We start from the raw sequence: 13,949 nt of genomic DNA on the forward strand, positions 1-13,949 counted from the left end.
GAGCCCCCAGCAGGGGTCCCTCGATGCAGTGGTAGTCCCCTCCCCCCTATGTAGTGCCCCTAGTAGTAGTGCCCTCCCCCCTATACAGTGCCCGTAGTAGTTGTCCCCTCCCCTTGTAGTGCCCCTAGTAGTAGTAGTCCCCCCTTGTAGTGCCCCCAGTAGTAGTAGTCCCCCCCTTGTAGTGCCCCCAGTAGTAGTAGTCCCCACCTTGTAGTGCCCCCAGTAGTAGTAGTCCCCCCTTGCAGTGCCTCCAATAGTGGTTCCCCCTTGTAGTGCCCCCAGTAGTAGTAGTCGCCCCCTTGTAGTGCCCCCAGTAATGGTCTCCCCCTTGTAGTGCCCCCAGTAGTAGTAGTCCCCCCCTTGTATTGCCCCCAGTTGTGGTCTCCCCCTTGTAGTGCCCGCCCCGCCCCCAGTAGACACACGTAATAAAAAAAAACAATAAAAAAACACTTACCTGAATCCCTGCTCCCCCTGTCGCCATCCGCTCCTCCGTCTGTCCTTCCCGGGCTGCTCTGCATTATGAGAGAGACGTCTTGACATCATGACGCCTCTCCCATTGCCCACTGCGGGAGCCAGACTCTCATTGGCTGCTGATCAAAACAAACACACAGCTGCCGATGCCGGCGGCTGTGTGTTTGTCACTTGTGTAGCGCTGACTGAACTCCGTCCGGTCATCGCTACACACGCAGTGCAGTCTGTGTCACAGTGACACAGACTGCCCGCGGTCCGCATAACGCTGTGGCCCGGGGGGCAGATGACACCCTGTCCCCCGGCCCAGCCCGCCACTGCCCCTTTCCCTCTCTCTCAGTAGTGAATACTGACCAAAAATAATTATTAAGATGATCAGCTATTACATTGTCTCCCTCAACAAGACTCCCTCTTTCTGTCTTTAGTCTTTTTATTCCACCTTTTGTTTTTCTCCTTTCGCTTATATACTTGAAAAAAGTTTTACCCCCTTTACCCACTGACTGTGCCATTTTCTCCTCAGCTTTTGCCTTTGCACATCTGATTACTTTCTTAGCCTCCTTCTGTTTTACAAGATACTCCTCTTTGTCTTCATTATTTTGCGTCTGCTTGTATTTCCTATAGGTCATCTTTTTTGCTTTCACAATACTTGCTACCTCTTTCCCAAACCACACTGGCTTCCTTTTCCTTATGGTTTTCCTAACCCTTTTGATACAAAGGTCTGTTGCCTTTAATAATATGAGATATGGTAAGAACTTACCCTTGTTATCTCTATTTCTACGAAGTCCATAGGGTTCCACAGGATACCTTGGGGTATAGGTGTGACGTCAGTCGCAGGGCACCAAAGAGTTAAGCTTTCAGCCTCCCAGGATGCACTAGGTCCCCCTCCTATACCCCGCCCCCGGGCCAAGGCACCTCAGTTAGTTACCAAGCCATAGGCCGGAGGAGGAGAAGGAAGAGAGAGAACAAAGATCTGGACACATACAAGAATCACATTCTCACCAGAGGGAGACGGAAAACCGGTGACCAGAGCAAAGCCCATCTGCAGCACAGGTGCGACAGGGCGGGAGTCCTGTGGAACCCTATGGACTTCGTAGAAATAGAGATAACAAGGGTAAGTTCTTACCATATCTCATATTTTCTACTTCAGGGTCCATAGGGTATCCACAGGATACCTTGGGGATGTCCCAAAGCAGTATCCTTTAAGGGTGGGGACGCTCCTGTGCAGAAAGGAGAATCCGCCGCCCGAAGGAAGCATCCTGAGAGGCGAAGGTGTCAAACCTGTAATACCTCACGAAGGTATGGACAGAAGACCACGTAGCAGCCTTGCAGATCTGAACTGCCGAGGCACCACGTCGAGCTGCCCACGAAGGACCCACAGACCTAGTGGAATGAGCCTTCAGAGAAGGAGGGACCGGTAGGCCTTCATGAAGATAAGCTTCAGAAATAGCCATACGGATCCAGGCTGCCAAAGTTTGCTTTGAAGCAGGCCAACCCTTTTTACAGAAGCCATAGAGGACAACAAAGCGTCCGACTTCCTAAACAAAGAAGTGCGGTCAACATAAGTCCTTAAGGCCCGCACAACATCCAAAGAGGCCTCACCCACGGAAAGACCCGGTGAGTTAAAGGCCGGAACAACTATTTCCTCGTTAACATGAAACTGGGAAACAACTTTGGGAAGAAACTCGGGCCGAGTGCGGAGCACTGCCCTGTTCCCATGAAAAACCAAGAAAGGGGGTCTACAAGAAAGAGCCCCTAACTCAGAAACACGTCTGGCTGAAGCAACGGCCAGAAGGAAAACAGTCTTAGCTGTTAGCCATTTAATATCCACTGAGCCCAGTGGTTCAAACGGCGGTCCTTGGAGAGCCCTCAGGACCACAGCCAAATCCCAAGGCGCCACAGGTGGAACAAAGGGAGGCTGAATACGGAGAACACCTTGCATAAAGGTGCGCACATCCGGGATTGTAGCAATCCTACGGTGAAACCAGACAGATAGGGCCGAAACCTGTACCTTCAAAGAAGCAAGGCGAAGCCCATGATCTAGTCCCGCTTGCAGGAAGGCGAGAATCCGAGACAGACGAAACTCCCGCGGTGCATAACCTCTCGGTCGACACCACTGGAAGAACGTATGCCACACGCGATGGTATATCCTCGCGGAAGACGGTTTCCGAGCTCGTAACATGGTACGCACCACAGAGCTGGAAAACCCCCAGGACCTCAGCATGGCCGTCTCAACAGCCACGCCGCCAAAGACAGCCGAGTCAGGTCCGGGTGAAGACAAGGACCCTGAGACAGAAGGTCCGGTCGTAGCGGCAACCGCAGAGGACTGTCCACGGACAGACCCTGAAGGTCTGAGAACCAGTGCCGTCTGGGCCACGCGGGAGCTATCAACAGGAGCGTCCCTCCTTCCTGTTTGAATTTCCGGATTACCCGTGGAAGAAGGGAGACCGGAGGGAACAGGTATGCGAACCTGAACGTCCACCGGACGGACAGAGCATCCACCAGAGACGCCCCTTCGTCTCTTGTGCGAGACCCGTACACCGGCAACTTGTTGTTGTGCCGGGACGCCATGAGGTCGATTTCTGGAAGACCCCACCTGTCCACCAGTAGTTGAAAAACGTCCGGGTGCAGGGACCATTCCCCTGGATGAACGTCCTGGCGACTTAGAAAGTCCGCCTCCCAATTTAGCACTCCCGGGATGAAGACCGCTGATATGGCCGGAAGATTGCGCTCCGCCCAAACCAGGATCCGAGAGACCTCTACGAGAGCCGCCCGACTGCGAGTTCCTCCTTGCCTGTTTATGTAGGCCACGGTGGTAGCATTGTCCGACTGGACCTGCACCGGGTGACCCTGGAGAAACCGCTGTGCCTGCAGGAGAGCATTGAAGACCGCACGGAGTTCCAAGATATTTATTGGAAGCTCCGCTTCTGTCGGTGTCCACCTGCCCTGGAACAAGTGTGGACCCGAAACTGCTCCCCAGCCCCGAAGACTGGCGTCCGTTGTCAACAGGACCCAATTTGGAACCCAGAACGGACGTCCCTTGTTGAGGTGGGTCGTCTTTAACCACCACGCAAGGGACAGGCGAACCTCCGGGGTGAGCACAATCGTCTGGAACTTCAGAGACTGAGGCAGCCCATTCCACTTGGACAGGATCAGGTGCTGCAGAGGTCTGGAGTGAAACTGGGCGTATTCCACCATGTCGAACACCGACACCATGGAGCCCAGTAACCTCATCGCCGAGTGTAAGGACACCCGACGGCTGTGCAGACAACTGCGCACCCTTGACTGTAAAGCAGAGATCTTGTCCTCCGTCACGAAGATCCTTTGCTGTCCCGAGTCCAATAAGGCTCCAAGATGCAGAATCCTCCGAGACGGGATTAGAGTGGACTTCTGCCAGTTGATTAGCCAGCCGTGCCGTTGCAGCAGTGCAATGGTCAGGTCCAAGTGGTGTAACAGGAGCTCTGGAGATCCTGCCACCAATAACAGGTCGTCCAAGTACGGCAACATGCGGACTCCTTGCAGCCGCAGAGAAGCCGCCATGACCTCCATAGCGTCCTGTATGTCCAATGACACCATGTAGTCCCCAGGTTCCAGCGCCAGAATGATGGACCGTAGGGTCTCCATCCGAAACTTCGGGACCCGCAAAGACTTGTTGAGTGCTTTGAGGTTGAGAATCGGACGATATGACCCATTGGGTTTCTGTACCAAAAATAGATTTGAATAGAAACCCTGGCCCCTCTGGGAGAATGGAACAGGCACTATAACTCCAGCCTGGAGCATAGTGTGCAATACCTTCCGCAGCTCCGTAGCCTTGTTCCGGTCTGATGGTAGACCCGTGGTGAAGAATCGAGCCGGGGGTCTGTGCCGGAAGGAGAGGGCGTACCCGTGAGAGACCACCTCCAGAACCCAAGTGTCTGTCGTAGTGAACGACCAACACCGGGAGAACTGCAGCAGGCGGCCTCCCACCCTGGGATCCCCCAAGGGGAGACCCGGACCGTCAGGCCGCAGGCTTGTCATCTGGCTTGGGGGCCGGACGTCTGGTACTCCATGCCTGTTTCCGGGGCTTGACCGATTTCTTAGGGCCAGCCTGTCGAGGAAACGACTGTGGTTTGGGCCTGCCCTGGGCCCTAGATGACCGAAAGGACGATGGTCCAGAACCAGAAGGAGCAGCGGCCGACGGGAGACAAGCAGATTTGGCTGCCGCCAGCGTGGCCACAATCTTATCCAGATCCGGACCGAAGAGAACTTCTCCGGTAAACGGCAACGCTTCCAGACCTTTCTTGGATCTGCGTCCGCCTTCCAGGATCGCAGCCACAAGGTGCGACGAGCAGCTACCGCTGCTGAAGAAATTCTAGACACCAGAGTACTAATGTCTAGAGCCGCCTCGTTGATGTAGGTGGCCGAATCACGGAGATTGCCAATCAACTCCGCCTGTTCAGCCGGACAGTCGGATTCAAAAGAAGCCTCTAATGAATCCGCCCAGCGCTCCATCGCTCTGGCAACCCAGCAAATGGCCATAGCCGGCCGTGCTGCCCCCCCTGCAAGGGAATAAGCGGACTTCAGGCAGATTTCTACCTTGCGGTCCGTAGCATCCTTAAGGGAGGACATGGATGGCATCGGCAATGTGGCACTACGGACAAGACGGGTCACGTGAGAATCCACCTGTGGAGGGGATTCACACTTAGCAAAATAATTATCCGCGAACGGATAAGCCACCGCCAGGCGTCTCTGCGGCTGGTATCTTTTGCCAGGTTGTTTCCACGCCTCCTCTAAATGGTCCACCAACTGACCCGAAAGAGGAAAGACTGTGGCATCGCCCTTCACATCTTTGAAAAAGGCATACTTAGATTTAGCCGCTGGGGGAACTTCGTCCTCAATCACCAAGGCTGTGCGGACCGCCCGAATAAGTCCAGGAATATATACTTTGGACTTAGCATCAGCGTCCTTAGTATGGAAAGGTTCCTGATCGTAAGGATCCAGAATCTCCCCATCATCAGACGTCCCTTCGTCATCCTCATAAGGAGCGGACAGAGACGCCACCGGCCTTTTATGAGGCCGCATCACAGACTCCCCTTGCAACACATCCGACAAGTGCTGTACAGAACTCGTCAGGGAGTTAACCCACGCTGGCTCCTGAGAACCCGGGAGCGGGGAAATAGGGAGACTGTGGGGTACCACCAATTGTCGTGGGAACCCCTGCATGGGTGACGACACCACAGACTGCTGGGACAAACCCATCGGAGTAAACACGGGCTGCGGAGCTAACTGGCCCACTAAAGCTGTTAACGCCTGAGCGAAACAAGCCCAGGGCGGCTCCTGTACCGGTGCTGTAACCGTAATAGGCCGCGCCATGGACAAACACTGCCGGCAAAGGCCCTCCGCGCTACCCTCCCCCTCCGCTAACAGTACTTTGCACGTGGTACACTGTAGCCGGAGGGGAAAATCACTTTCAGACATGATGGCACCACGTATGTGACCTCTCTCACCAATTAAGTATTAAATAGGCGAGAGACCACCCTGCAGCACCGCACCGCAAGGGCTTTAGCAGAAAGAACAGGGACAGTAATAAAGCTGACAGTTTAGAGAAGAAAAGTTACAGGCAGCGCTAGCACAGTCACATACAATGCAGAGAAATAACAATTCCTGCACTAACAGCGCTGATCACTCAACTACACAGACACAGGGCCTGGTAGGACACAGCGCTGCATACACAGACCTGAGCCACAGCGGAGGAGAGGTATGCGGGGGGACCCAGACCACGATGCTTCCTTCCAGACTTCCAGCAGCGTTCACCATGCGTTGCAGAGAAGATGGCCGCCGAGGAGCAGAGAGAAGCTGGCCTGGGGGAGGAGCGCTGACACAGGACCAGTCAGCACAGTGCAGAGAGGGCTGTGTGCAGCGGGGGAGGCGCCGGCTGTGAGACAGGGAAGGCGCGCTCCCCTGGCATGCATTTAACCCCTGGGACGCCGCAGCGCTACCGCTCTGCTGCGGTCCGCTGTCCCAGGGGGTAGTGGAAGCGCAGGTTGGTCGCCTGGCTCCACGCTGCAGCCAGTCCCCAGGGAGCCCCCTGCCTGGGGACTTAGGACCATGTGATCAGCGGGGACCCACCGCGGGACCCCGCTGCTTACCTCTGTCCCCCTTGAATCCGGCCATGGTCCGGAGCATCTGGGGTCACCGCTAGCTGTGACCCCAGACGCCCACCAGCATCCCCGGATCAGTACCGGCGTTCTGGTACCGGCGGGGTGTAGGGAAGACAGCATGGACGTCAGGACTGACTGTCCATGCTGTTCATCCAGATGTGCAGCCACAGCTGCATGAAGAAAAAAGCTTCAGGGGCTCTTCTAGCCCCCACTCCAACAGGTGCACCCGACTCCGGCCGGGCACCAAACTAAACTGAGGTGCCTTGGCCCGGGGGCGGGGTATAGGAGGGGGACCTAGTGTATCCTGGGAGGCTGAAAGCTTAACTCTTTGGTGCCCTGCGACTGACGTCACACCTATACCCCAAGGTATCCTGTGGATACCCTATGGACCCTGAAGTAGAAATTGCACTTTTTAAATTTTCCCACCTCACCTGCACTCCTTTCAAGTACCTCCACTCTGCCAAAGATTTGCTTAAACATCTTCCCATCCCTGCAAAATCAGCCTTCCTAAAATCTAACACCTTTGTTTTTGTATGGGGTGAGTCAGTATCTGTCTTTATTCTGAACCATACTGCTTGATGATCACTGGATCCCAGGTTTTCACCCACTTTTACATCAGATATTCTGTCTCCATTTGTAAGTATTAAGTCCAATATTGCCTCTTTCCGAGTGGGCTCCCTCACCAATTGCTGGAGGGAGGCTCCCTGCAATGAATTCAGGATGTCCCTACTTCTAGTGGAACTTGCCACAGACACCACCCAGCTTATATCGGGTAGATTAAAATCTCCCCTGATTATAACCTCTCCTTTTAATGCCATTTTAGTGATGTCCTGCAGTAGTTTATTGTCCAGTTCCTCTTCCTGACCTGGTGGTCTGTAGATCACCTCAATACGAAGAATCACTTTCTCCCCTGTTTCTATAGTCACCCAAAGGGACTCGGTTTTTTCTTCAATACTGTGTATTAACGTAATATTTATGCTTTCCTTGACATACATTGCTACTCCTCTGCCTATTCTTCCCATTCTGTCCTTCCTAAATAAAGTATATCCTGGTATAGCTATGTCCCAGTCATGATTTTCATTGCACCATGACTCTGTAATAGCCACAATATCCAGATCATCCCTTGTCATTATTGCAATTAGTTCAGGGATGTTATTTCCTAAACTCCTAGCATTTGCACACATTGCTCTTAGACTTTTATTTGTTTGCTTATTTCTCCTGTTCCTAGGTATGTTCATCTCTCTGTCTATGTTTATTTGGTTTTGTTCTGAATCATCTTCTGTTGCTGTGGATATGCTTACTGTTCCATTTGCCAGCAGAAATAATACCTCTTTATTGGGGGAACAGATTTCTTTTTTCATGTTTGGTTCACTGTCCCCCTCTTCTAGTTTAAATAGTTCTTGGTGAAGCTTTCAAACTGTTCACTCAGTATTCTAGTTCCTTTTGAAGATGGGTGCAGGCCATCATATTTGTATAAGCTTCTATCTTGCCAGATGGCGTGGCTATGGACTGTCAGTCCAAATCCCTCCTCATAACACCACTTCTGTAGCCAAACATTGAAGTTTCTGATGCAATCATTTCTATCTTCCCCTCTGTGTACTGGCAATACTTCTGAAAAAGTTACCAGGTTGCCACCTGCTTTAGAGCAGTCCCTAACTTCCTGAATTCATCTTTTACTGCCATGACTTCAGCATTGGCCAGGTCATTTGTCCCTAGGCGAACAATGACATCCACCTCTCCATGTTTTCTTGCTGCCTTCACAATTCTCAGCTTGCTCTCTTTATCCCTTGGAGCTGTGGCCCCAGGTAAGCACCACACTTGTCTCTCTACTTCAGCAGTGTTTCCCAGGTGTACTCCTCTAATAATTGAATCCCCCAAGAGAAGTATAGTCCTTTTTGAAGATGTCATTTTCCTGTTCCTATTCCTTTTTCTATAGTCAGTGGAAGACCCCTTATCTTCCTGTTCTGTATTGCCCGTTTTAGCTGTACCTTCCTGCCCTCCAAAAGCAGCATATGAGTCTTGCAGTGTCACAGCTTGTGGGAGGTGTCTGTGTCCCTCTGAAAATCTCTGCCTTTCAGAGCCCACAGTAGTCCAGGTAGTATGCCTTTCGGGGGCTCTCTGAGGCAGTGGTGGCCTCAAGGACACAGACATCCTACATATCTCTGCATGAAGTTTTGCTATCTCCTCCTGAAGCAGAGAAAATTGCTTACAGATTGGACAGCAGCTGAGTCTCCAGCATTCATCCTGTAAAACAAATGCATTACATCCCCTGCATTGTACTAGGCCAAACATTGTCTCAGATGTAAGTTGTATTGAAAATATGTTACTGTTTGTGTATAATAACTAACCTTTTTCTGTATTCTAACTCACCTGCTTCTGTTTCAAACTCACAATTCACTTAAGAATTCAAGCCTCACTTTAGAATGCAAGCTTCTCTCAATGGGCAACATTGTATAACGGTGCAGATTAATCAACGATACATGGCATGAGACATGGCAGGATATTTCTGCCTTTTTTCACAGATTAGCGACTGAGTTACACACAGAAGTGCACAAAATGCCAGTATCAGTATTCACTGTACCCTTGCATTGTACCATTAGTGATGCAAACAAATGTATCTTTTTAGAATAAACCTCTGTTGGGGTGCTTGGCGTGGTTAAGTCACATAGTCTATAGCACGCTAAATGGGCCTATTTATTTTGAGGATAACTGTATGTAAAATGTAGATCTGAAGATTTCCACCAAAATCCTTTGCAGTGACATAATTTGATTTTTACCCTTCTTTGTCCATCTGGATCAAGGTGGCCTCAGTAGCACTTTTGTCTGACCTTCTACAACTATATACATTATATTATTATATATAACTTAAATTACATATAACTTATCCATACTTTAAGATTTCGATGCATACCTTAGTACATCTCTGGACTTGACTATTTAATTCACCACTGGTCCTGGCAATATCTATTGATGTGACATTATTACGTATGTGGATTAAAGATAGACAGTGTCTAGATAGACACTCAATAGGTCAACATGCAAAATGCTGACAGATACAAAAGGTCAATTAACAAAATGTTGACAGTGACACAGTTTTTAAGATTAGTGATAGGGGTTGAGGTGAGGGTTAAACACTTGCCCGAGGGTTAGGGTTTGGCTGTGGAAGGGACAGTTAGACACCAGGGGGAGGGTTAGGTTGAAGATTAGACTTAAATTAAAAAATGTGACCATTTTTGTGTCGACCATTTTTACCTGTCGACCCCTTGTCTGTATATTATCTGTTGTCGATCTGGACACTGTCGATCTTATATATCACACCCACTTTATTCTTAGATTAGTGTTTTGGTTTTTTTTAGAACGTTTTATTCATAATGCTTTTTTTTTTAATCAATAATAGAATTACTATAGCCATTCGAGATATCAATTACTGTTTTTTGCACAGCCATACTATATATATATTTTTTCTAAAATATCTTTATCATGAACCCTAACTTCAAAAAACATTATTATACAGCTAAGTCAGCTGGCACAGTACTTGTTTTTTTTTAGCATTCCGCCTTTGGTTTTAGAATTTGCGTACATATATTTGCTTGGCCTTTTTTATTATTCACACTTTTGCTTTGCTATGACTTAAACCTCTTCAGAAGCCTCTAGCCCCTCTCTGTTCTGTTTTGGTATTGCTCTAATAAAATATACTCTCTTTCAACTCCTTCACCTCTGATTGCCATTTTAGACAATCTAGTCTTTCTTTTAGATTGCTAAAAAACTATAAAAATATTATGGCATAATTTGATTTGTATATGATCTCACAAAACAGCATTTCCCCTACTTTTCTGCTGAACAATCTGCTCATGGCCCATTCCAGTGCAAATGAACCTCATGAATCCAGATGGGAAGAGGATTTTGGAAAGTAATTGGTTTTAGAAGATTGATCGGATGTTTAGTAATGGGTATCGAACTTTTCTGTGTGTCCGTATTAAAAAGAAAGTCTAGCGGTATAAACAGTTATAGACAGCGGCGGCTCCTACCCTCTTAGATGAGGGGGGCTGCTGCTGGAAACGAGAGGGTCACTAACCGGCTCCTCCTGGCTGGGTTCCAGTGGCTGCAAATTTGATCTGTCAGACTCCAGGACCGGCAAATGTGCACTAGTGGTGGGCTTCCAAAGAGCTGCAGCCCCTAGGAGCCAGTTAGGGCTGGCAGAATGGCAGAGTAGCTAATAGCAGCCCAGACTGGTAGTCCCACGGGGAGAAGACACCTCCCCCTGAGACTGCCTGTATATGTGACTGGCAGGTGGCACTTCCAACAGGAAGCCACTGCCAGTCACAGTGTAACCAGTGCAGTCAAGGACTGCACTGACTATACTGAGATGGTGGATTTTACTGGGGGGGCTGCAGCCCCTAGGCACAAATTTCCACTGGTTGTATACATTCTCTTTAATATGGACACACATAGAAAAGTTTTATTCCCCTCCCCAAATATCTAATCAGTTTTTGAACTCCAACTACTTTCCCAATAATATGTCCCTAAATAGCATGACAATATTAGCTTTGTTAATAACGAATGTTACTATTTTTTGTTTAAGCGACAACACAATCGTAGAGTTACCGGTCTTACCTGACAAGATGTTCTCTCAAAGTTTCAAAGGGCAATGTGTTCTGCATCAAGTAAAGAAGTTTATGCAACAACATGTGAATCCAGTACAACAGGTTAGTGCTTCATTATGAATATTAGTTTGCCTATCCAGAAGATTTTTTTATTTACTTTGTGATAGCTAGAAAATTCATGCCTATTCTTTTTTAAATGTTTCAATACAAAATCACAGATTAAATGTTTAGAAATATATTTACATTAAATTTAACAGAAATTTGTTATTGCTCATTATTACTTAATAAATGAGGTGCGTGCATATTTAAAGGGGTTGAAAGGGAAATGCAGTGCTGTTTCCAGTGGGAACTTTTAATACTTTTGTTTAACACATTTATCAGTAAAAATTTGATGTAACTGATTAAAGACACACAATCAAGTTTATATAAGGTAATATACACTAATGGCAGTTTATTAATGAACAATGTATAACAGATATATGAAAGAATTTATATGTACTGTATATAAGTATAAGCAGATTCAAAGAGGATACCCTAGGAGCCCCATACTGTCAGTGAAATACCCAGATCAAAGAACATGTAGAGATGACACCAGAGGATGGGACCATCAGTCAGCATGGTCCCAAGTGAGACTAACATGTGTCACATGAATTCAACTTTTATCTTATTCAAATTAGGGGAGGTGAATACATGCATTAATACTCTATTTTTATCAGCAGCAGGGGGCAGTATTGCCTCAGTTATGTATAATACATATTTATTCACTTGTGAATAAATGTCAAGGTGACCGGCTACTGTATTATTATATGAACTACCTTATTGACATATTTAAGCTCAATAACAACTCACCCTTACATATAATACTGAACTATTATGAACAAAATATTATGCTCTAACTAGAAGGACATACTGTATGCAAAACTTGAACAACAGATGAATGTGAGACAATGGTCACACTACATTAACCATACTGTGTCACAACCCTTGTCAGAGACCCCAGTACCAGACCCCACCACAGAAGAGAATGCTGGCATGCCAGGGGACATTGGCATTCCCAATCATCATTCGCAGCTACAGCACATCCCACTGTCTTAGCTGTCAGTCAGTCACTGCAGAGACAGCCACTCAGAGTGCTGCTCACCATTCTTCCGCTGTAAGCACCCTTCTTCTCCCCACAGGCAATCATATCACAGTCTCTCTGGCGTCCCATGTGGGATCTCTCCTGGCAGCTCCACTTGCTGGGTGCAGCCATCTTGCTTGTCATCAGGTGATTACCCTTCAGCCAATGGAATCCCAATCTGCTGTCACCTAACTCTGTGTTCCAATCCCTGGCCAGCCCAGGGTATTTGAGGAAGTCCCTTGCACTGTGCAAGCTGCCAGTGCAATGTTGTCTTAGGCCTAGCTATTGATTCCAAATTTTCAAAGGGATAGAAAAGGGAGAAAGGGAAAATTGGGGTTGCACCAAGGTTTATTATTTAGTAAGACTTCACCCCACTATTGGCTAATTCTGATACATGATATCATCAATTATATGTAGTGAGGGTGCTCCTCCGGGACACAATAGTTATATCATACCTAGAAAGAAGAAAGATTGTCCCATACGAGTGCACAGCAGTCTCGCAATAATTATAGTTAAAACATAACTTTTATTAACCTACTATAAGATCAATATAGCTACATATCAAGTGCTATACTTAATAAGATAACATTTAATCAAACGCCTGCCGTTTGTGGGCGGCCCCACTGACATCACCAGTGATGTCAGTGGGAGAGGATCCGGCTGTATTAGAGCCGGAAGCTCTCTGGGGCTTGCGGCCATGAGACCCTACCACAAGGGTCTCGTCACAAGCCCTGATGGTCGCGATGGTCTTGACCATCGTGACCATCATCCTGGCCGCTCGCAATAGCTGTGGGTGGTCACACACAACTAAGTGAGCGGCCAGGAGGCCACACAAACAAACCAAAAAAAAACGCCCTGATTCAGACCAGGCAGACCAGCCACCGTACAGTAGCACCTGCCTCCTGTCAGCTGTGCAGTGTCTCTGTATCAGTGCCTGCTCTGTGACTGACACTGCCTCTGGAATGGAGCTACAGCAGTATCATGGCCGCCTATGAGAAACTGTCCTGTCCTCCAAATCTCACACTGGCTCCACGTTTATGATCACCATCCACCGCTGAAATCCAATTTAGGAGCCGACCGCCTTAAGGACTCCACTGCTAAAGTGGCTCTGAAAACCTGACCACTGCTGCCACCTCTCAGGCAGGGTGAATGTTACAAGTCGTGGTCACAACTTGTCTCCTTCGAGCAGGTTACCCAGTCAGGATGGGGTTACTCCAGTTTCTCCTGTTGCTAGGTGATCGGCATGCCTCAGGAAGTGATGTGTCATCCACAGTGCAGCGTGATTGGTGGTTCCTCCTATTTGTACACACTGGACTTTTGCCACCTCGCCAACTATAGCATATCTGAGTTCCCTCGGCTTGGCTACATGGTCAGCATTCTGATCCTCATTGTGGTGCAGATTTTGGCCTTCCCGAAGTGGCTTCCGTGCTGTCTCTTCCTCTCCAGCTTCCCTGCAGCTTCTTACCCACATCTATACTACCGTGCTGCCATCGGCTGTCTAAGCTGCAGCACTGACTACCTACTCCTCTACCATCGGCTCTTGCCCCACCTCGGCGCACCAACAGCTTCTGTGCTGTCCCCGGATCTCCAACTTCTTCTATGGCTTCCAAGCCACACCTA

The 13,949-nt window shown here is 48.6% G+C and overlaps 1 protein-coding gene across 1 annotated transcript in view; it reads left to right on the top strand.

Moving 5' to 3' along the window:
• The window catches only part of LOC148535392 (acyl-CoA dehydrogenase family member 11-like), a 670,105-nt gene that overhangs the window by 310,122 nt on the left and 346,034 nt on the right, over positions 1-13,949 (top strand). The window contains exon 9 of the mRNA XM_088463865.1: positions 11,188-11,311. Coding sequence (XP_088319991.1) covers positions 11,188-11,311 — 124 coding nt within the window. The remainder of the gene's footprint in view (positions 1-11,187; positions 11,312-13,949) is intronic.

This window comes from Taudactylus pleione, unplaced genomic scaffold, assembly GCF_031769625.1.
Source record: "Taudactylus pleione unplaced genomic scaffold, aTauple2 ptg000053l, whole genome shotgun sequence".
Lineage (NCBI taxonomy): Eukaryota > Metazoa > Chordata > Amphibia > Anura > Myobatrachidae > Taudactylus > Taudactylus pleione.